General features: G+C 40.6%; 3 protein-coding genes across 4 annotated transcripts in view; 2 read left to right on the top strand and 1 right to left on the bottom strand.

Moving 5' to 3' along the window:
- Positions 1 to 1,200: 1,200 nt before the first annotated feature.
- mecp2 (methyl CpG binding protein 2) lies at positions 1,201 to 13,375 on the bottom strand. 2 transcript variants are annotated; one of them, XM_048241367.1, is made up of 3 exons: positions 13,263 to 13,375; positions 8,370 to 8,744; positions 1,201 to 7,539 (listed from the first exon to the last, which is right to left on the bottom strand). In XM_048241367.1, exons 1-3 carry the CDS (start codon positions 13,292 to 13,294, stop codon positions 6,276 to 6,278), a joined length of 1,671 nt encoding a protein of 556 aa, XP_048097324.1. In that variant the 5' UTR covers positions 13,295 to 13,375; the 3' UTR covers positions 1,201 to 6,275. The 2 variants fall into 2 exon arrangements, with proteins under 2 accessions (XP_048097324.1, XP_048097325.1); XM_048241368.1 differs by lacking the exon at positions 13,263 to 13,375 and adding an exon at positions 8,864 to 8,955.
- Positions 13,376 to 13,734: 359 nt separating this feature from the next.
- On the top strand, positions 13,735 to 17,208 carry LOC125293787. Its single transcript, XM_048241910.1, has 9 exons — positions 13,735 to 14,350; positions 14,763 to 14,936; positions 15,259 to 15,416; positions 15,546 to 15,744; positions 15,937 to 16,033; positions 16,152 to 16,323; positions 16,414 to 16,554; positions 16,784 to 16,920; positions 17,123 to 17,208. The coding sequence occupies exons 1-9, from the start codon at positions 14,103 to 14,105 to the stop codon at positions 17,177 to 17,179; spliced, it is 1,383 nt and encodes a 460-aa protein (XP_048097867.1). The 5' UTR covers positions 13,735 to 14,102; the 3' UTR covers positions 17,180 to 17,208.
- A 1,123-nt stretch (positions 17,209 to 18,331) lies between these two features.
- The window catches only part of fgd1 (FYVE, RhoGEF and PH domain containing 1), a 28,730-nt gene continuing 25,449 nt past the window's right edge, over positions 18,332 to 21,612 (top strand). The window contains exon 1 of the mRNA XM_048242057.1: positions 18,332 to 19,682. Within this exon, the coding sequence (XP_048098014.1) occupies positions 19,523 to 19,682 (160 nt within the window). The 5' untranslated portion in view covers positions 18,332 to 19,522. The remainder of the gene's footprint in view (positions 19,683 to 21,612) is intronic.

The raw sequence follows: 21,612 nt of genomic DNA, 5'->3' as shown, positions 1-21,612 counted from the left end.
GAATGTAGTTCAATTGTCCTGGGCTGAAATACCTGTACACAGGTGCCAGTAGCTGGTCGACTCCAAGCAACACAGATATGAAGCAATTCTCAGAAATAATGGTAATGCAACTAGATATTAGTGCAGTGATTCAAAGTAAAGCAAAAACTTGAGACATTTTTCAGTTTATACAGTAAATGTTTGAGTTTGTAAAGAAAAATGCAAACACTGGCAAATGCAAAATTTTGGTCATGTTTTGATTAGAAATTGAAAGTGTAGTGTACCCAATGCATTGATATTATGGAACAGCTATTCTAAGGATTTTGAGCTTTATTTTTTTTAAACACACTGCTATTCTGCACATAACTGTACATCAGCCGATGCAAGAATAGAGCCATTAAAATGATAAAGGACTCTAGAAACACTGGACAAAATGTCATGCTTTAGTCATAAAATGCACAATACATTTTATATATGAACTTATCTGCTCCACTAATATAATAACACTCTGATAGCCTACCCATGCAGAGAAATGACCATGACAATGATGGCCCCCATGAGGTCTCTTTCCAACAAATCCGGTCCACTGCCTAATATGAGTTTGACATCCCTGTACACCTTTGCAGGTCACTGTGTGTATGTTTGGGTGCTAACAAATTCATTTGAACGATTAAGGATTTATAGGCCCTGGGCCCAAAATATTTGGACAAAATCAGAGTTGGACTGTCTATACTAAAGTAGGCCTATATGAAATTGTATATAAAGATTGAATTTCTGTTTTCTTGACATTTCATTTTTCTCTTCGTAGAGAATACACTTCCAAATACAAAATAAAGTAGGCTACAGGCAAATAGGTGTTTTTTTGTTCATGTAAAAAAAATTACTCAATTAAAGGCTTGTAGAGAAATAGTTCCTGACCAGCTGTCTAACGTGGCACAATCAATGAAAACGGTTAAGCCTACAGATTAGAAAAAAGAGACATGCTTTTTCCATCTATCCAGACAAATGGAGAAACACAATAATATCACTGTTGACATGCTAGGCTACCAACTGCAGTGTAATTTAGTTAATAAGACAGAAAACCAATCAATTCCATTTCTGACAGCAATGCACAATGACTAGAGCAAAAAAATATGCTTTGAACATGCAATAGCCTACATGTACTGGAAGTGGATCAACTCAGTCCATAATTGACACTCATATGTGTTTCATGGTCAGATAAATATATCAAGCTCAATCTTTATTTTGTATGTATATCTGAATGAAATAAACATTTTAGACCAGAGGCAGGTAAATGTTGTTTACTATTTTGTTTCAGTTACATACGGCAAACAAATAATACAGTAACACAGTACTATAAAAGTAGACACAAACTATACTTTTCACTTTCAGGAAGGCAAGGACTTAGCTTGGCAAATGGTGAGTAACCACTGACACCTATAATAGGATTGTTTTGTTAAAATAAATTTGTTGATATAGAACTTTTCATCCCTTTTCCCTCTAAATTAAAAATACGAAAATAAAACAACAACTTTGGACAAAGGTAAAAAATACATACAAAAGGGTAATGGATGTCCTGCCACGCAACATACTTTATAAAGTGCAGATATTAAACTCATTGTCAGAATGGTCATGGCTGGAGAACTCATTTCTGTCATTCTCTCCTATTTTGAAGTCAAGAGTTGGAAGATACCATGTAAGCCAAGCTGTGGGCCAATTTCTTGATGTTCTTCTAAGATGCAGACATCTCACTACACCCAAATATTGTCCAGTGGCTTAAATGTACAACCTTAAATGATTACCAAGTAGATGTCTTTTGTTTTATGACAATGTCATTATTGCCCCAATACCTTTCACCTTAATTATGCCATTGTGAAACATAATAGTAGGCAAACATATGGTTGATCTCTACAAATCCCTAGAACACCCAAAGCATTGAAGACCAACAAGAGGCAAACACAGGACTCAGAATAAAAATACAACTACAGTATAAAGATAAGTTCTATTACTTAAACTTCAAGGCACAAGACTATGTTAAATCCACCATAAACCTCTCACTCCTGAACCTCTGGAGTCAACAGCTTCTGGTTAATTTGTGTTCTACTTGATCCCAAATGGGCATTCCTTACATTAGTTTTGATGTCAAGTAGTTTACTTCAGTTAAATTGGTTAGTCTCAATTAATCAGGAAATATAACATAAAATGTTTTTGCACTTTTCATACAACACATACCATACAACAGCCTATTAAACCTCAGCATGTATAAAGTAATGGGTAAATCAAAAACAGATCTACTCAGTACACTATTGCTTGGAAGGGGGAAATAATTGAATAACTTCATATCCCCAATATGAGTGTATGATTTATATCTAAAAGAAAAACATAAAAATCAACAAACAAAAGCTTACTTATATCTAATCCTTGAAACAATCTACTGTGGTGGGCACAGAAAAAAAAAAAAACTCCAATAGGACTGTTTTACTTTTTTGTAATGTTCCATCAGTGTTGATCTTAAATTGTATGTTTACCTTCAATACAAATGATCAAATTCATCTGTATAACTACACATCAGCACACATGCTCATAGCCTTTTGTTTACAACTGCTGAATGTAAAAATTCCTACTTCTATGATAAGCTAAATAACCAGTCCATTTCGGTGAGACCAGAGCTTTTGAATGGGGTATGGTTCCTCAAAGAATTAGAACATCATAGGGCAAGCAATGTCCTATTCGCTAGTGGTACTCATGCATACAGATACATGTGCACATACATTATATAGCATGTATTTGGAGTGAAGGGAAACACAATGACATTCCATAGATAGCATATCCCATGGCCAGAGGCTCATGAAACAGTCTCATGAGTGTGGTTCTTACTTGCTGCCCTGTGTATGACAAAGGGCCTCAAGCATACAAAAGTATCACAAGGAAAATAAAAGGATATCAGGTTATATAATTCACAAACCATTCACAAACAACCTGTTACTGACCAAAATTATATTTTCAGTAGTTGGCAATGCAAGATCCCACATTTAAAAATGATCAATCAGTACACTACAGATTTTTTTGTCTTTATTGGGTTGAAAGATAAGTATTTTCATCGAAGGCCACTTCTAATCACATAAGTCAATCTCTATAGCAAGGCACTACCCTTTCTGTTGCAGCCAGGCTGCCCACTGATTTCATATGGATGCAGCTTTTGTTGGTTTCCTAAAGTCAACAGTGCAGTTTGTAGACTTTTTTCCGGAACGCATAACACTTGCAGTTCATGTCTGGAGGTTTTGCAAGGCTATGCTCTTTTGCTTTAATATTTCATGTGACATACTTTCCCTAACTGAATGTCATGTTGCACAAATCTGACAGTATTGATATTAGTCACCTTTGTGACCAACTTGTTGTATTTGTTTGCTTCACCGAGTGAACAGTAGCTACCCACATCCTCCCCTGGCTTCCCCCTCCAGGTCAGTCGTACGAGACGACGCCCAACATTTCAGTCAGGTTGTCTGCCTCAGGTACTAAAATGTTGAATTCTGATGCGGAATACAAAAGTGAGACAAAAACGGTCAAGTTCCCCTTTTCCTTATCAAAGTCATTTGTAATGGTGTGATACCATAAATGTTCTCGGCTGTTTCTCAGATCTTTCTTACTTTGCTGTAATTTTTTGCTACCACTACCATTTTGCCAGGTTGAAAATATGACGTAGCCCTTGTTTTTTGAGCAGAGATGCTCAATTTTTCTCCATGTCCCGTCCCACTTGTTGGGGTCGAGAAAGAGGGGAAAGCAAGTGGAGGATGAGGCAATCTATTTTGTTTTACCTTTCAAGGCTTTTTTTTCCACATTATGCAACAGTGAGAGCGTATTAAAACAAAAGCAAAAAAGGCAACATTTTTGTTTTGCCAAACTAAATTCTTAGTGATTGTCACTAGTCATAAGATCAACATGTGTAGATGTAAATGTATGATACGAGTGAAAATTGTATATATTTTACATACAACTTAACACTTAATAGAAAAGATCAAGAGATCTGTGTATTCACATGCAAATGTGAAAAATGTTGCATCTGCAGCACTGAATCAGCACGTCTTGTGCGGTTATAACAGGTCTGTCGTAACTTGCAAGGGGTTTTGGTATTCAGTCTGTACTGAAGGACTATGTCATTTCTATTTAATGGAGTGTGCATATACTCACTATGTCCAAAACAGAACATTTAGGCCTAATTATCTTTAAAATATATATACCTTGATTAATGTCTTCAGGCAACTGTGCATTTTCATTACTTCAAACAATTACACAACCAGTGTGCAATTACCCACGGTAATATGGGTTTTTATAAGTGGGAAAGGCTTTTAGAGACTGTACACCAGTCTAATTTTGGACACGAACAATTCTACAATAAGTTGATAGTAGTATGCTAGCCCAGTGCAAGATAGTCTGTGTTGCACTGTGCAGAAAACATATTTTGGAATAACTGTTAACCTGTTTCCAAATTCCTTGGGTTTTGTTACAGTCCCAACCTCCGGACATGAAAGGGAAATCAGAGCCATGTCACGTTAGGTAAACCAACAGATTGTCTGCGTACGGTGGGAAAGGGCCTCAGCTCTGCTTGGTCTTGATAGAACCCATTTGTTTTTCACAACAAGTTGAACCAAGTTTAACCATCATAAAAATAAGGTGCATTTCTTCTGCAATGAAATCAGGTTTAATTTCCATATGCTGTCTAGGGTTATTACGTTCTTCAATAAACAAACCCCCTTGACTAAACGAATAGCTTCCTTGAACTGTATTCCTCTACTGATGTTCATTTTGTGGAAGAAATCATCTTCACAGCTTGAAATTCTGTGCAGGAATCAGTAAATCTCTCTCAACTTGAACCAGAATTTATGTTGATTTTCAGTCAAGGAATATCTCATGGTACCAGCGTACTGGATTAATAGTCATAAGCACTACATTGGCTTGAAAAAGTTCGGCAATCATTTAGGTATAAATTATTTGAAAATAGATACACATTCTACTCTATTTTGCAACATTATGGTTGAAATGGACCTGGCATAAAGCCATCAGAGAAAGACTTCACAAAGAGCCAACTATCTATCGAGTCTATCCCACCCCATACATTAATGACAAAGCACACTAATTTGTGACATGCTGGCAAAAGCTTTGGATAGAGCTTTGTTTACGTCTTCTGTTCCATAACATTGTTCCATAATGCAAAGTGCTGCTGATTTTTTTTGTTTTTTTTAACCAGGATGACTGATAATAGACAAAAAAAAACCCAGAGTGCCGGGGGTTTATGGTTCAGGGTTAAATTTGTGGGCAAGCACGTTTAGCCTACTGCTCATTTCCGAGGGGGGAGAGTATCTAGACTGTGCTTCCAAAGATTTTCTCTTGTTTGTGCTTTAGCCTCCTATGCATCAGACAATAAGGAAAACAAGAGAGAAAAGTACCATGCTCTTATGCCAGCCTGAACATGACCATCTTCTGATACTTTAAAAAGAAAAGCCTCTCCTGTCCACTGCAGATGCATCCTTGTGAAAGGATGATAAGGTTAGACCTTCATGTCGAAAACAGAAATACCTGACCTCAAATGACTAATCTATCACCATAAATACACATTTGCCATCAGATATCTCTGAACAGCACTTCAACTTAAGTTCTTATCAGTCATCTTTCAATCATCTTTCTCAGTTAAAACCTATGGGTGAGGAACAACATTTGATGTCTAGGTAAAAAGCAGCTAGGCCTATAGCGCTCTAAGTAAAGTGGAACACCTACAGTTCACGTTTTACATACCCACTGACTGCAGTGAAACAAGGAAAAAGTGATTACGGTTGATTAAGCCAAGAGGGGCGTGTAGTATTAAAATATGGCCAGATACTGATGTGAACGCTTGTCATTACCTTGAAGCCTTGAGAAGAGCTTTGGTAATGGTTTAGATGTGGGATGATACGTGACTGTACAAAAAACAACTACAAAAAACAAACACAGGAGCCATTTCTTAAAAGTTGGAATTTCTAACCAGGAAGCAATGTTTTTTTGTTATATCAAACTGCCCAACCCACAGAGAGAACATGTCATATCAGCTGCCTTTTAGTTTAAGTACGTATACATTTTGTGTTCGTGTGGGTTGTGTGGGATATGTGTTTGTGTGTGTGTGTATGTGTGTTTTGTTTAGATTTTTTTTTGTCGCCATCATGTTTGTTTCTTTTTTTTTTTTTTTGGAAAATGAAATCGAAAAAAAAATCCTCCTTTCTCATCTGCCATCCACTCTTTCCCCAAACACAGCGCTGCTCAGTCAGTCAGCTTACTCTCTCACTCACTGGTGTCCTGGATTCCACTGTCTCCTCCCTGCTCGGTCTGGGCACTGCGGAGGGGGGCACAATGTCTTTCAGCTCCCTCACCTCCCCGGCCTCGCTGGCCTGGTGCTTGCCTTTTAGGTCGGACGTGACCACCTGCGTTGTTTTGGAGGCACAACTTCCGGTTCGGGTCTCCGCTTGACAGGTCATTACTTCCTGCCTCATCCGCGTGGTCGTGCTCAGGTCCTGAGGCTCGCTCTCCAGATAGGCTGGAGGGCCCCCCTGCGTGCTGTGGCCAAGGGACAGCTGGTGCGCCTGTGGAGAGAAGGAGGCGATCTGCTGCTCCAGTAGCGGGTCCTGTTGGTGCGGGTGTTGGTGGTGGAGATGGTGGTGCTTCAACTGCTGGCCTCCGCGGTCTTTCTTCTTCAGGGTCATTTTGCCGCTGCCAGACCCGGTACCAGATCCGGTGCCAGGGCCAGTGCCGCTGCTGCTCCCGCTGGCTCCGTTACCGGTGTCCTGAGGGACGTCCTTGTGCTTCCTCCCCGGACTCTTGGGAAGTCGCCCGTGCTCTGCCTCCTCTCCTCCCTCTGCTGTGGTCGTCGCTGTTGTCGGACCGCTGCTCTTCTTCGTCACCCCAGTCCCAGTCCCAGCCCCTGTGCCAGTCTCTGAGGTGGCAGGGCCAGGGCTCTCGGCCCCCTCAATGGTTTCTCTCGTCTTGCGCTTCTTGATGGGCAGTGCTCGCTCCTGCACCGGCTTCATGGAAGACTCCTTCTGGGCTTTTTTCTTTGCCTCGGCCGAGAGGATGGCCGCCGCAGCGTATGACATGCCTGAACTTGTTCCGCCCACAGTCGCGGACGCAGGCTTGCGGCCGCGTTTCTTCGGTGCGGTCTGTTGCTCCGTTTCGGACTTGCGTTTCCGCCCCGGCCGCATTTTGGTGACGGCGATGAGCCCTGAGGTAGTGGCCTCTGCTTTGGCTGCTCCAAAGGGCATCTTGACTAACAGTTTTCCAGGACTCTTTTCCACAACGCGCTTGACGGCCACCCCTTCTGTGACTTGTCGCAGCTTGCCGCTACCTTTGGGGCGACCCCGTCCCCTTCCCGATGGCTTCACCACCTTGGGTTTCTTTGGAGGCTTTTTTTCACGTCGGGAGGGGCTCCCTCGACCGGTGACAGTAAAGTCAAAGTCATTGGGGTCTGTGGTGGCATCCCCAACTTTTTGGAAGTACGCCATTAACTCCACTTTGGAACGGAATGCCTTACCCTCTGGGCTGAAAAAGAAATGAGAGAGGTACATCAGCGTGAACATTTTTATCCACAATCTTTCCATTAGCCGATTGAATCGGACACAAAATCATTCCACCACATCAATTGTCATCACACTTTTGGCTTTCAGAAAACCTGAAAAGCCACACAAAAACAGGAGCACGCCAACAGGGCCCTATCCAACCAATCAAACTGAGCACTACAACAATGCACTTCACTGTTATGCATTCAAACTTATACAGTGACAATTTACCCCACGTCCTCTAATATAACCTACCACGCACATCTACACAAATCTATCAACTATTTAAATGACCCCACTATACAGACCATTGCACCTCCTTCATTCTACTCAATACAAAGCCTTGAACTTCTACACAGTCTATTCTCAATCTCATAAGCGGAGAGTTTGTAATAGTTGCTTATCAACTCAGAGGCAGCAGAGGTGCATGAGAGCTCCATTAGCTTGACACCTTCATCCTCTAATCATTCTGCTTTAACATCACAGCTTAAAAGTATGCATGTGTCAGGCTCACATCGCTCAGTGAGCTGTTAAACTAAATAGACCTCCCTGTAGTAACATTACATGAGTGCAGAACCAAGCACAAAGAATCCAATTCTTACCACTGTCAGGAAATACTGTTACAAAAGACTGGTTGAAAAACATACTGGTCCACAGAACACAGAACAAGCCCTTGACTATGCAACTCGATGTGTATGTGCCAATAACTTAAGGCTAAGACTTCAGAGAGTGCAAATTGGTGGATTTCTTCAAAATAACAACAGCTATTACACCATTCTGTAACAAAAGTAACATCTCCTCAGGTGGACTCACTTGATTAGGTAGACGTCATACTTGCCGGCGGACCGGCCTGATTTGCGCTGTTTCAGTTTACGCGTCCAGCCCTGTGGTAGCGAGGGGTCGTCGTACAGCGGCCCACGATCCCGGATGATGGACCGCCGTTGCTTCGTGGAGGGTTCTGGGGCTTCGGAGCTGGCTCTGCCGGAAGGGTCCATTGGCTCCGATTTCCCAGGAAGCACCCCACCCGCTGACTCCTCTAACGGAGGAGGCGGTGGCGGCAGACCTGACGCGGCGGTAGACTCCACCTTCTTCTCAGCCTCATGACGTTCCCTCCGGCCTTTCTTCACTTTCTGCGTCTGTGGTAATGTCTTTTCAGTGGAGCCCTCCTGATCCTCACTCTTCTCCTCACTGTAAAATGTGCCACAAACAAGAGTTACAGACAGGTCAGCAAAGGCAGGACAGTGACTATATGAATGAATGACCATGAGTTCCAATATTTGAAAAGCAAACATCCTAAAAAGTCTCACCTCCACTGAACTCAGGAAGTCAATGACAGGCAGCAGAAGCAGCACATCTCAACTGATACTGACCATAAGTTTAAAAGACTTTGTGTGGTTCTGCTGATAACAAAGCAAGACACTGCCACTAACTGTTGAGGCTGTCAAAATTGTGACTTGTTAGATTTATTCCTATTCTAGATCTATACACTGCTTGTAATATGTTCTACCCTCTGCCACTGTTATTGAAATTAGTGTAGTTTCGGTTAATGACATATAATGTCCAATGTATAATGTACATTGCATACAACCAATGCGCCACTACGATACTAAGGCTAGATTCACACGCTTGCCTTGCGTTACTGCATGCCAGTGGGTTTTCCTGACAGTCGGGGGTGTGCACTATGGTGTACGCCTTTAAGCATAACCGTAATTTGATTGGCTGGTGCCTTAGATTGCTGTCCGTTGGTGCAGCAAAAGTTGAAAATTTCTTAACTTTTTGACGAAGGCGACAGGAGCAAAGCAACGCAACGGAACTACAATTCACTTGGGCAAAGGATGACGTAAGCCCATGTAAAGTGAACGGGATGCGTTTCCAGCACTGCATTCAACGCAAGCGTCTCTGGGCACCGAAAGACTATAGTCTAAAAACAGCATTACTATAATTACATTCAGTGAAATGGGATAAATATACACAATATCATTGGGTGTGCAGTGTCGTATGTGGTGTCACGTGTCTTTTGGGTTGGTGTTCAACTTACGACTGGCCTTGTTCACCCTAAGCCTTCTCTGATCTCTGTGTTGTCAATCTGTATTATTGCACTACATGAACCACTCTAAGTTCAAACAGACTAATGAAAACCATGGAATTAATAACAGTATAAAAATATTTTTTAGATACATTTTCAGTGCAAACAATATTAGATGAAAATTAATATGCAGTACTTTATTACAAAAGCAGGATATCAACAATATCTTCACATCTTGAATGATTTCCATGGCATTTACTCAAATTAGCTGTGTTTGTCCACACACAACAAACACTAATTTGCTCAGTGATGGTAGCAGATAAATACTCAGCAGTCTGGATAGACTCGTCAACATTGTCAACTACCATTTATCTTTTGCAGCGTACATGTGACACCATACTCCAATATCTGTCCTCAGCTGAACTCTGAATTTGAAATTCAGAGTGCAACTAACAATTATTTCCAGTCAATGAATCTGTCAATATTTATTTATTTAAATCGACTAGTTGTGTAATCAATAATGTCAGAAAATGTAAAAAAAAAAAAAAAAATTACAGTGATCCCCAAAGCCCAAGATGTTGTCCTCAAAAGCCTTGTTCTGTCCATTCACCAAACATATTAGGCCTAGTTAAATGTCAGTGGAGTAGGTAAAGCAGAAAATATTAATATTCAAGTTAAAAATGACCCAAACCGATTAACCAATTACCAAAATAGTTGGTGATTAATGCAACAGTTGACAACTTATCAATTAATTGTAATCTTGTGATTCCAATGGACCAGTTCTATTTTTTGTTAATAAAATAGCTAACAGCGATTCCAATGGACCAGTTCTATTTTTTGTTAATAAACAGCTAGCTGAATTTGAAATTCAGAGTGCAACTAACAATTATTTCCAGTCAATGAATCTGTCAATATTTATTTATTTAAATCGACTAGTTGTGTAATCAATAATGTCAGAAAATGTAAAAAAAAAAAAAAAAATTACAGTGATCCCCAAAGCCCAAGATGTTGTCCTCAAAAGCCTTGTTCTGTTCATTCACCAAACATATTAGGCCTAGTTAAATGTCAGTGGAGTAGGTAAAGCAGAAAATATTAATATTCAAGTTAAAAATGACCCAAACCGATTAACCAATTACCAAAATAGTTGGTGATTAATGCAACAGTTGACAACTTATCAATTAATTGTAATCTTGTGATTCCAATGGACCAGTTCTATTTTTTGTTAATAAAATAGCTAACAGCGATTCCAATGGACCAGTTCTATTTTTTGTTAATAAACAGCTGTTTATTAACAAAAAATAGAACTGGTCCATTGGAATCGGTTCAAAACCCTCTCATGTAGTTTAACAAAGGCATCCATGTGTATGAGTGTACATCTCGTAAAATGTTATTCCTAATGTCACTCCAACCTGAAAAATGGCTTTAAATTCTTTAAGGACCAGAGGGCATAGATCTGCACAAACCTAATTCTTGGGGTTGTGAGTCAAGCAGTACTAAGTTCTGAGGAAAATGTACTGGAGGGTACATTTATTATGAAAACAATTACAAACTGGTAGCTGCGCAGCAAGACAAAAAGGCCAACCTACAGTATGAAATCTGTGGTTTTAACAGAGTTAAAAGGTGTGTGCTTCTAATTCTAGACAATCTTGACTACATTTTTTATACATTATTTTAATTATCACTGGAATAGGCAGGCTGTGTGACATGTCTGTATGAATAACTATGTTAATACAAACATCTAGAGATGTAATTCATGCTCACAATTGCACAACACAAAAACTAATTGACAACTTCCTTTGTATAGCACCATTCTAAAACACACTTCCGCCAAGAGGAAGTAAACACTCAATTCATGTATCCTGTCTTCTCCTTACTGCTACTAATACTGACTAGTAATATCTACTTGACTTGAGCTTTGCATTGTCACATACTTTCTAAAGCAATTACTCATGTCTCACAACAATTGTAGCATTATGTACGTTGTGTGTGCTTTCACACAAACAAATACATTCAAAGCTGGTATTACTAAGTTAGGAATTGTTAGTTTACAAATTATTAATGATTTAACCCCTTGCACGCAAAATAAATTCTACTGATGGCTGGGACTGGAAAAGGAGTTCGTGAATTAACAGCATTGTGAATGATTCTGCAAACATATGTTTGTTTGTTTTTTAAGATGGCACATAGGGAGCACTTAAATAAAAGATAAAAGATGCCGTAGCAACAGTTTTTTATATCTGATGAATTCTTCATGGTGATTTGAAAATATTCAAATGATGGTGTTAAAAAAGATAGTTGGTCAATATTGTCCAGTGCTGATTTCATTCGTCTGTACATTAATTTTGGATTAATTGTGCATCGAATAAACCTGGTCCCTGAGACTTGGATCCTGCAACCCCAACAAAACCCACGAGTTGTGGAGCAACTCAATTTTCCCAAACACTGGTCATATTCTCTGCCTGAAGGTGAACTACTGTCATGTAAGCAAAGAAAAAATGGTTCTAAATCGCTGTGCTGCGCGGTAGAACAAGTTCACTATTCAGGGAACACATAACGTTAAGGCTTGCAAGTCATCCACGCTAAAGATAAATGGTTTTCAGAAACGGCGAGGTATAATGAAGTAGTGTGTCCTAACCAATAATTGTTTACAATTAATCATATTATATAATCATAACTACCTGGTAATTAACCTATTGTCTTAATTTAAATCATTGATTGACGTTACTTATAACTTGAAGAGTGCATGGGGTACGTATAAACACGGTGGCCCCTTATCTCAGCATCGTCCATGCTTATAGGCACACAACAAGATACAGCCAGCATAAAGAAATTGGACACGACACAGTTCATGCGTAGATCTAGCTTCACTCGTATAAACTGCTAAGCTTAGAAGCGTCTAGTACCATTACTTGGCAAGCTAGCTTTTAGTTGCTAGCTAATCGATGTATCTTAACTCAGCCAAGGCTAACGACAGCTAACGTTTAGTCACTTGGTACTACTAGTTAGCCTTAGACCGAGCCCCTGACTAATGGAAACCCAGCATACACTGGGGGTGGCATGGCCACACATTAGATCAGTTTGTCTTTTCGAGTATTAAGTTTAGCCACTCTGTCAGCGAACAGCAGCTCAACTAAATAAAGGCGGTGCTAGCTAATAACATTACCTTGCCTGCAGCTAGCTCGCTAGCAAACTGGCTAGCAACTTCTGAACAAACATTTTAAAACAAGTTAGCAGGTTTAACCGACACATCAGCCATTAATTGTCAGTAAGATGTCAGTGATGTATACACAGAGGATAATGTTATGCATGCGAGGCTCTGAAGAGATGAACACATTCATTGTCATTAACACTTATTAATGTTAGCTAGCTAGTTGATTTGAAAGAGTTCTAAGAAACGTCAGAAAATGACACGAACACACCTCCTACTAACGTTAGTAGCTAGCTAATCGCTAACTGCAGTACAAAGTATTGCTATGATCATGCATGAGCAGGGAGAGCGGGGGAAATACAAGTGACGTATTCTCAACGCCTTTGCTAGCTAGCCAGCTAACTTGCTAGCTGGCTAACATTTTAACACCGTACAATATTGAAACAACGAATACGCAACTACAAATTGAAACTACTGTATTGCTATATTCTCTGCGATTTTTAAATGGTGAACATATGCAATTCACACTTACAGTCTCTCTTCTCCGCTCTCTGCGGCGGCCATTTTTATTTAAATAAATAATTTTCCAAAAAATCACGCAACATCTTTGTGGGTACCCCTCACCCTCTCCCACTCCCTCCACTCCATCACTTTCGCACGTATGGTCTCGCGAGATTTAATTTCACAAGCAGACATTAGACGTTCCCGCGAGGTCTGCATAGTTGCCTCTTAAAAACACAATGTTTTGATATGTTGCATTTCACGTTTGAAGTAAAAATAATTTAGTTTGGTTTAATTCTGTTTTCAGTCTAAGTATCTGTGCATGATGCTCTATTAAAGGTGCAGTCAGCGATTGCGCAAGAAATCACGTTTGTTTATGTTTATAGTTATTACAATTATGTTTTTGTCTGAAAGCAACGGCTAGGCCTAGGTTACATTATTTTAACCAACGACCAAAAGAAACACACCAGAGAGGTAGCTCATCTTCTTCCAATATTCCTAGAGAAACTCTTATTGGCCTGATGTGCTGAAAATTCAACAACTCCTCAAGCATGACTTGTAGCTTTAAATTGGGGAAGGCTACCAATAGGCTAAGTATCATCATTATTCAATTAACCAACTGGGACAGAAATAGAACAGCGTCACCCATGCCTCTCTCTAAAGCAATCGCATCGAACAAACTGCGATAGCCTACAGTTTGAGCGGCACTTAATTTCTTTGAAGACGTAAACGCATGATGAACTGCAGATTTGAGGGCTTGGCTCTAGGAAGCTAAGTCATTGAGGCCTACCCATAGGCTAGTGTACCAGTCTGTTTATTAATTGGCCCTGGCCTACTCGCAGGGCATAGGACTGTTATTTGTTTTCTCACGATGTGGCATATTTGGTTATTCAAAGTAGCAGTTTATTGTGGATATGTGGTTGCATCTGCGGAAACTGACAAAAGTTTGGAGGAAAAGGGGCAACTTCATCTCCAGAGGCTGCAACAGTTTGCAAGTCAACCACGCTACGGTGAATGCTGGTCACGAGCCTTGGAGAAAATCCATACAAGATGTCGGGAATTTACGGATGAGACTCAAAGCAAAATAGCCTTGGCTTTCACGCACTGTCACCTTAGAAGGTCTGTTAGTTACTAAATGTTTCCCTGTGTTAGTTTTGATGTAAGGTTGGTGTATTTGCCTAGCCTAGAAATCTAGACGCACCCTAGCGGCAGCAAATTACATTTGTTTATGCCTCTGTTTGGATCTCGTGCTTAGGCCTACAGAAGGCTTGACCGTAGCCTAGGCTAAGAGGCCTAATCCACCCTTAACATAATCAGAGCATTTCACTTAACCCATCCTGAGCCTTCTAATTGGCTGGTTTTGCTAAGAAAATACAATAATGATTGGTCAGGGTGGTCTAGCAGTATTTGAGTAATTTTCAGACTATTTAGATGGGATTAGCCAGAAACTATTACCTATTCATTTCTGTCATGTTATAATTACCAATTTAGTGGACTCTGCTGTGAGTAAATCTGGAATTTTATTTCATAGATCAGACCGACCTTTTCCAGAATGTCCAGAGGGCAGTGAAATCCGCTTCTGCACCCGTGACATGGATCCTGTTGCTTTCAATACGTACACTGAATTTTTCACTCATGCCCATAGTATCTGCCACTACTTGCAAAGTGAGCGCTGGCAGCATCGTGCTGAGAATACAATTCACAGGTAACTATGACCTCCATTTTACCACACTGAGATGGAGGTTTACAATTGCATATATCCAGCAACTGATTTGGAAGTACAGCTTTTGATGAGCTTCTTGTTGTGTAAATCCGTTCAAATCATCTCATGTGACAAGACAAAAGCAGCAGATTGCAAGTTTATTGGCACCTTGTCAGTCATTTGTCTTTATTACTTTTTACTTTGATGATTTGACCCAAAGTAGACACCATTGTTTTCAGCACTTCATCCTATGAATAGGCTTGGACAAGCAAGAAAGTGAGGTGGAAAAATGAGGGAATTGCTTTGTACTGACGTCTTGCTTTAGGCTGACTGAAAGTTCAGCAGGAGTGGCTGAGAGGTTGGTGTCCACACAACGCATGGCAGAGGACCTTATGAAGGCTCAGAATGCTGCCCTCAGGTCCCAGGAGACTATCCTACGCAACGGAGAAGACCTCAAGACCACGTTACTCAGCTCCACTCAAGGTAATCTGTTCAGGGGGCTGAAGTAAGGTACTTGTAATGGTTACTAGTGTAAAACTTACTTGATCTCTAATATGTGTTTCACAGTGATCACACAGTGTATACACAGCGATCCTTTTCTTGGTTTTGTAGGAATGAGAAACATTTTTGAAGAGATGAGTTCTTCGGTGCGCGAACAGCAGGTGGCATTTGCTGAAATCTTCAACCGAGTGGCCTTCTTGCAGAGCTTCATCATGTCTGAGTCGCACACTCTGAGCTGTGTGCTCTATAACAGTCTGGCGTTCATCGCTGCTTTCCTCCTCACATCTGCACAGCGCATTTCGAGAGCCAGGTGGAACACAGTCCGCTTTCCAAGTTTGTCAACCAAACATCCCTAAGATTTATTGTGGACTTGAAGTGCCATCACAAACATGATTTAATCCAGTCTACTCCTAGTTGTGTGTGTTTATACATTCATGACAATAGCACCTTTAAATTGACAGGTTATACGTTGTAATGTTTACAATTTTGTTAATCGTCCCAGGTTTGTCCTTTTTGGACTGGTGGCTCTAAATGTATACCTCGAAAGATGGATATGTAAGACTGTACTTGATGGTGACAATCCTGGATACCAACAGATGGTGAGTGTTTTTGTTTTTTTTTTAAAAGGTAAAACTGCTGGTAATATAGCCCTATATTAGACATCAATTACATGATTCTTATCTGATACATATTTATCCTTTTTTCATTCCTTGGCAGGAGCAAATCGGCTATTTAGTTGCTATCCTTAGAAGAACCATGGTTCTCATTGGACTGCTGGTTCTGGTGTATGTGGCTGTGCGGTACCGTAATGTAAACAGAGAAAGCTTGGAGATATTGAATCAGCTGAAGGAAACCCATTCAAATCTCCAGCAGGCCTTATATAAAGCAGGTAGGATACTTTCTTGGCTTTTTTCCACTGCACTCGTCATCACGGACCTTGATGTCAAAATAAATAATTCTGTGTCTTTGTTTTTTTTAGAGTGTCTTTCAGAAGCAGTAGGTGGGCAAAGGCATATTTGGAAAGACAACGTGGGCAGTCCAGCCCATTCATGTAAGAGCTCTTTTCAAAATACTGCATTGACCTTCATGGAGAGCCCGTCCTTGTCTGAATCCCATGAAGGTGAGTCATCTATAAAATCTTTTTATCTGCTCATGGGTTGGATGAAATTATCACCCATGTTTTAGCGTGACCCATTTTGATCACTAATGACTTCATTAGAGGTCTGAAGTGCATCCTGATGAAGGCTTTGCGCTTCTTGGTAATTTTCCATTTTTGACAATTTGCACAACTGTACTCAGCTGTTGACAGTGGTCATTTCAGAACAGTCATTCCTCGTTTTGCTCCGTAGGCTGGCTGCATGAAAGTATTGATCGGCCAGGTCAGGCCTCTGCCTCCCATGAGTCCAGACGGTCTCAGAGATCCTCTGGCTCACGTGTCAAACAATCATCTGCTCTGGTCTACAGTGTGATGGTGGAGGACAAACAGGTAGGATTTCTCATAATGCATAGCCATGGCTACCATAACATCATATGCTGTGTGTAGGCCTATACTGTACACAACATCCACTAGACTGCGTATCCTTTACATCTATCCATTTAGGTGACTTTATCTTCAGGACAAATGTGTTATGTATTCTAATTACATGTGTTTGTTATTTGTATGTTTCTGGACCTGGTTTGCTTTTCAGCAAAGGTATAGTCTACGCAGTCGAAAGTCCCTCTCCACTTCTGACCAAAGAAAATGACTGAGATTTGTGTAACACTTTTCTTTTTTTTTTTTGTCGTCAGTGTTCATTTTATACATTTTTAAAGTCTGAATAAATACTCATTTTAACAATGTGTTAAGTTAACTTTTACAACTGACACCAGAATTCTCTCACATTTAGGCAAAGGGAGAATCCGGACTTTTATCAGCACTGCCACCCTCTGGCAAAATCCTAGAAATCTTACGCCCTCTAAAGGTTTCAACGGTGTTGGCTGTTTTGCAGATGTAGTTGGTTGTCAGACATAAGTAGTTGTCTCAAGGCCAAGTAGACTTCAGCTCCGGAAGCAAGCCTGATGTACGTGGCTGGTTTCTTGGCATATTTTAGGTGTGTTGTGTTGTGAATTTCTAGTAATATGTTGGCCTATACGGGTCCCATTACTGCAGATATCAGGGCAATTGTTAAGTTTCCAAGAATTATACTCCCTGTCGTGACATTGTATAATGCAGCTGGTAAGCTCAGTGACTCAACTAGCTCACTCAGAGGAATACAAACATGAGCAGGAAATCAGGAAATTCCAAAAGCATGGAATATTTCTGGTAAACTTTAGTTATCGTCACCTACTCTTCACTGACATGCAACATATTTATATCTTACATTTATACTCTGTCCTTATTTGTAAGCATAAAGCTGCTGGTGCTCTTTGATCAACTTTTTTGAGGACTCTTATTATGTGTCTTAATTGTCCATACATAATTGTAGAAGCACAGCAAACTGAAATGCTATTTCTTTGGTTCATTTATATAGCAAAGTACCAGGCAAACTTCCGGATGGCTTTGAGAAGGTCGATGAAATATTCCCAGTGTATACCAGAATGACTGTTATCCCTATTTGGGCTTCTGGAGCAATCTGGGTCAAAAGGGATGAGTCCATGACCTAAGTGCGCATAGTTCTTCCTACGTCTTGTTGCGTCCTTAGATATTTTAATGTAAAAAGTGTAGCCTATGATATTTTATTAGAAGGCGCTCAATAATAGTTTTTCGCCCAATGTGACCAGCTATGTTTTTATGAATAGGAAATAAAACATTTTTCTACGTTTTTCTTAGCATCAAGTTTCAAGCACAAACCCTTGGAAAAAAACCGAAATGAAAAACAGACTTTGGGAAGAAGAGAGATGGCGGAGGAGGGGGTTGACTTGGTTTCATATGTCGACGCACACGGGAGCAGGGGAAGGAGGAGGGGGATACGCTTGGAATTGCAGTTTGACGGCGTCGTCGAAAAGTTCCACACAAAGAATGGACCAGCAGCCGGTAGGGACTGGGGGACAAACTTTCTTGGATTTGATGGAGGGCAGTTTCTTTCAAGGCCGTCGATATATGGAGCATTAAATGTGGACTTCTCTGGAGAGGCACACGAGAAGGATTCAATTTTTTTTCATACGGATTTGGATCTAGCTTGAAGGAGCTGAGTGAGCACATTTTGGGGTAACATCTCGAGAGGAAATGGGGAGAAAAGTAAAAATAAGTGAGGAGTAGGCTAGACTGCTTCATCCTCGCTTTAATGAACTTGTGCATGTCCTAATATCCTAGGCTAGAGTACTTCTATTTTCACATAGCGTTGCATGCTTTAAAACGATGACATTATTTACTTACTGTTAGATGAATGAATTGAGGCACAATATTCAGAAAGCTGTCAGGGCTTTGTTTAGGCATGACTACTGTTGAGCGAGTGCAGGGTAGCATTTCTGTTGGTGAAATTTGAGTATGAAAGAGTTTAAATGTTGGTTCAAAGGGGTAGGCTACTTTGTAGCACTGGGGCGATGTAACTCTTAAGTGAAGTTAAGTATTTTCGTTCGTTTCGTTGAGAATCTACAACCCCTCCCCAGGATTTGTTTTAATTGTACAATATAGTGATAGGCCTATCGATAAAGCATATGGCTAAGAACAGCTGTCTTTTGACGATTGAAACGGTGCAGAGATGATGTGGCTATGATCCATTATAACCGGCGACTTAGACTGAACAATTGCTATGTTTGACCTACATGTGACGTGAATCACCCTGTCTTTGATGGCGTTTTTTGTCGTTCAGGGAGATTCTGATCGTAATTACACTTTCACAGCACAGATTCGGTGCACACAAGCTGGACACTGCCTTTCGGTGCGAAGATTGTTTTTCAGTTTAGTTTGTAGTCCACAACTGGACAACAACGATATTCCAGTGGCCACTACCGGGACAGGCATCTTGACTGAGAGCCTGATGGTCGACCAAGACCACTCTGCAAATTCAGTTTTTTGCCGGATTTGATGCTGAGCCTGGAATCTACCTTAATTTGCTTTTAAACGGAGAACGCCACATCCTGTGTTTTATGCCTGACTGTGACCAGGCATGCAGCTGAATCGACCAAAGAGCGCTCTAATCAGCTTCACTCCACCGCTGTTGCCCTCAGAGACACCACATTCCTTTTCTAGTCAGTTCAAAACAATGCGGTTTTCATACCACATCAGCAGCGGCTTGCCGAGTCCTCAACCGGTCCTGCGAAGGATAGGTAAGTCGTACAGATGTTAATACTTTGCTTTCATCTGTCTGATGGCATGCGGCATTCCAAAGTGACATTTGTCATTCTAATCTGGATGTGTTTGCGGTCACTCGAGCCACGGTTCTGCCACAACAAATGTGTTGACTGTCCTTGTAAAGTCCGAGCCTGCAGCATCTGGAAATAGCTCCCGAGTCGAATGTAGTGAGTTGCACCTGGTGTCACAGGCTATTTTACAAAATAAAGAAGCGAATAGACTCCGTTTTCAGAAATCAAGGCTGAGATTTTGTTAAATGTAGCCTATCCACACTTTCAACTACACTATGTTGTCAAGAGCAGCTGGATAAGGAACTTGGGGTCATGGTTTCCTTATGGCATAGCCTATAGTGACTTTGCCTCTGATTCATGACCATGCTTAATGTTTCAGGCTTCAAAGGGGCATAAGTTGCATTGAAACTGTTTTGAAAGAAGATCTAGGCTTTATTGGTGGGGGTTGTGCTGTAGGCTACTGCAAGCCCATGAAAACCTACACATGATAAAAATCATCTCTATGCTGATGGGTGCTGCACTCGGGCGATAAGCCATAACAAAGGCCCCAGCAGTGGTGTGGTATTGTGGCTGTTCCTTCCATCTCCTGTCTCTTCATGCTGACATTACACTGCCATGTTTGCCATTCATGTGTGTGCGAGTGTGTATTCCCTTGTGTGTCAGTTTTTTTTTCCCCTGTTTGCTCAAGCACCATAGTGTGAAATCCAATTAAGGATTGCCTTGAGATGCATCTGTGCTGATCAGTGGATATGACTGTTTGTGTGAATGGCAGTTAAGCCAATGGAAGCTGAAGATGGAGAGGAAGTGCTCCAAATGGAACAATTAAGCCCATCACTACAGATAGTAATACCACAGGTATACAACAAAAAGGCTGGTAAATGCATTCAAGAGATTTGGTGCAAAAGCTGTGATTGAGCAATTCAGTAGGATGGCAGTGGAATGGATCAACTGCTGTCAGTCAGAGAAGGAAGATTGTCATGCTCAGTTGACATTGGTTTGCCACTTACTGGGGGCTTATGGAAGGGTAGATGTTTGGTAGCTTAGTCAGAAGCCTATCACTATGACTTTTTATGACCATTAAGGACAAGAGGATTACACTTTGTGTTTGTTCTCATAAGAACAGTAAATCTGCCCCCAAGACTTTATGAATTTTTTTTTTTTAATCAGTCCTCTTAACCACTAATCATGTAAAGTGATTTTAATATTTTGTTTTTAAAACATTTACACCATCAACTGCGATCTGAGAGTGGGGAGGGGGGGACTTAAAAGGGCAGATGGAGAGTGTTGCATTTCTGTCAAAGTTCTGGGAGGCTTTTATGTACATCGGCCTAAATAGATTCCTTTCTCCGGCCCATATTTGCTCAAACATTAATGGCCACTTTTCCTTACAGCTTAGTCTTGCATGGGTTTAACTAGACACCACAGTGAGCAACATTTTCTGTGTTTTCCTGGTCACGAAGTCTGGACTAAACGATGACCTATTTGACCACATGAATGTTATTCATGTTGTCTCCATATTAATTGACATTTACAGTAGCAATAAAAAAGCACTGCAAATGGGATGCTGTGAAAATGCTTTGCACTTCCAAATCTAATGAACCTGTGGAATCTACATCATGACTTATTGCACTTCAATTTAGAAGTGACTTTCTCTGAAGAAAGGGAAGTTGTGTTACTTTCTATTACAAAACTAGATTGGCCTGTCCTATAAACTATAGGCCATAGAACCTTGTTAGCAGATGGGTTTATTTACCTTAGGTGCAGTCACATGATCTCAAACCCATCTTTTGTCACATTCAGCCAAAATCTCCTCACGATCCATTAGCTACCCACCCTTTGAAAATACTTTGAAAAAAAACCTGGTCTCTGTAAGCAGCCCAGGCCCCAAAAACTG

This window comes from Alosa alosa, chromosome 4, assembly GCF_017589495.1.
Source record: "Alosa alosa isolate M-15738 ecotype Scorff River chromosome 4, AALO_Geno_1.1, whole genome shotgun sequence".
In the NCBI taxonomy this organism is placed as follows: domain Eukaryota; kingdom Metazoa; phylum Chordata; class Actinopteri; order Clupeiformes; family Clupeidae; genus Alosa; species Alosa alosa.
The sequence above is the reverse complement of the archived record's forward strand: the minus strand, read 5'-3'. Positions and strand labels throughout refer to the sequence as shown.

Coding starts and splice junctions, on each gene's coding strand:
- mecp2 (XM_048241367.1), bottom strand. CDS start 13,294: ATGGCCGCCGCAGAGAGCGGAGAAGAGAGACT. Junction 8,745..13,262: donor GAGAGCGGAGAAGAGAGACT/GTAAGTGTGAAT, acceptor CACATTTTACAG/TGAGGAGAAGAGTGAGGATC. Junction 7,540..8,369: donor TATGACGTCTACCTAATCAA/GTGAGTCCACCT, acceptor TTTCTTTTTCAG/CCCAGAGGGTAAGGCATTCC.
- LOC125293787 (XM_048241910.1), top strand. CDS start 14,103: ATGTGGCATATTTGGTTATTCAAAGTAGCAGTTTATTGTGGATATGTG. Junction 16,034..16,151: donor ATCCTGGATACCAACAGATG/GTGAGTGTTTTT, acceptor ATTCCTTGGCAG/GAGCAAATCGGCTATTTAGT. Junction 16,555..16,783: donor CTTGTCTGAATCCCATGAAG/GTGAGTCATCTA, acceptor TTTGCTCCGTAG/GCTGGCTGCATGAAAGTATT.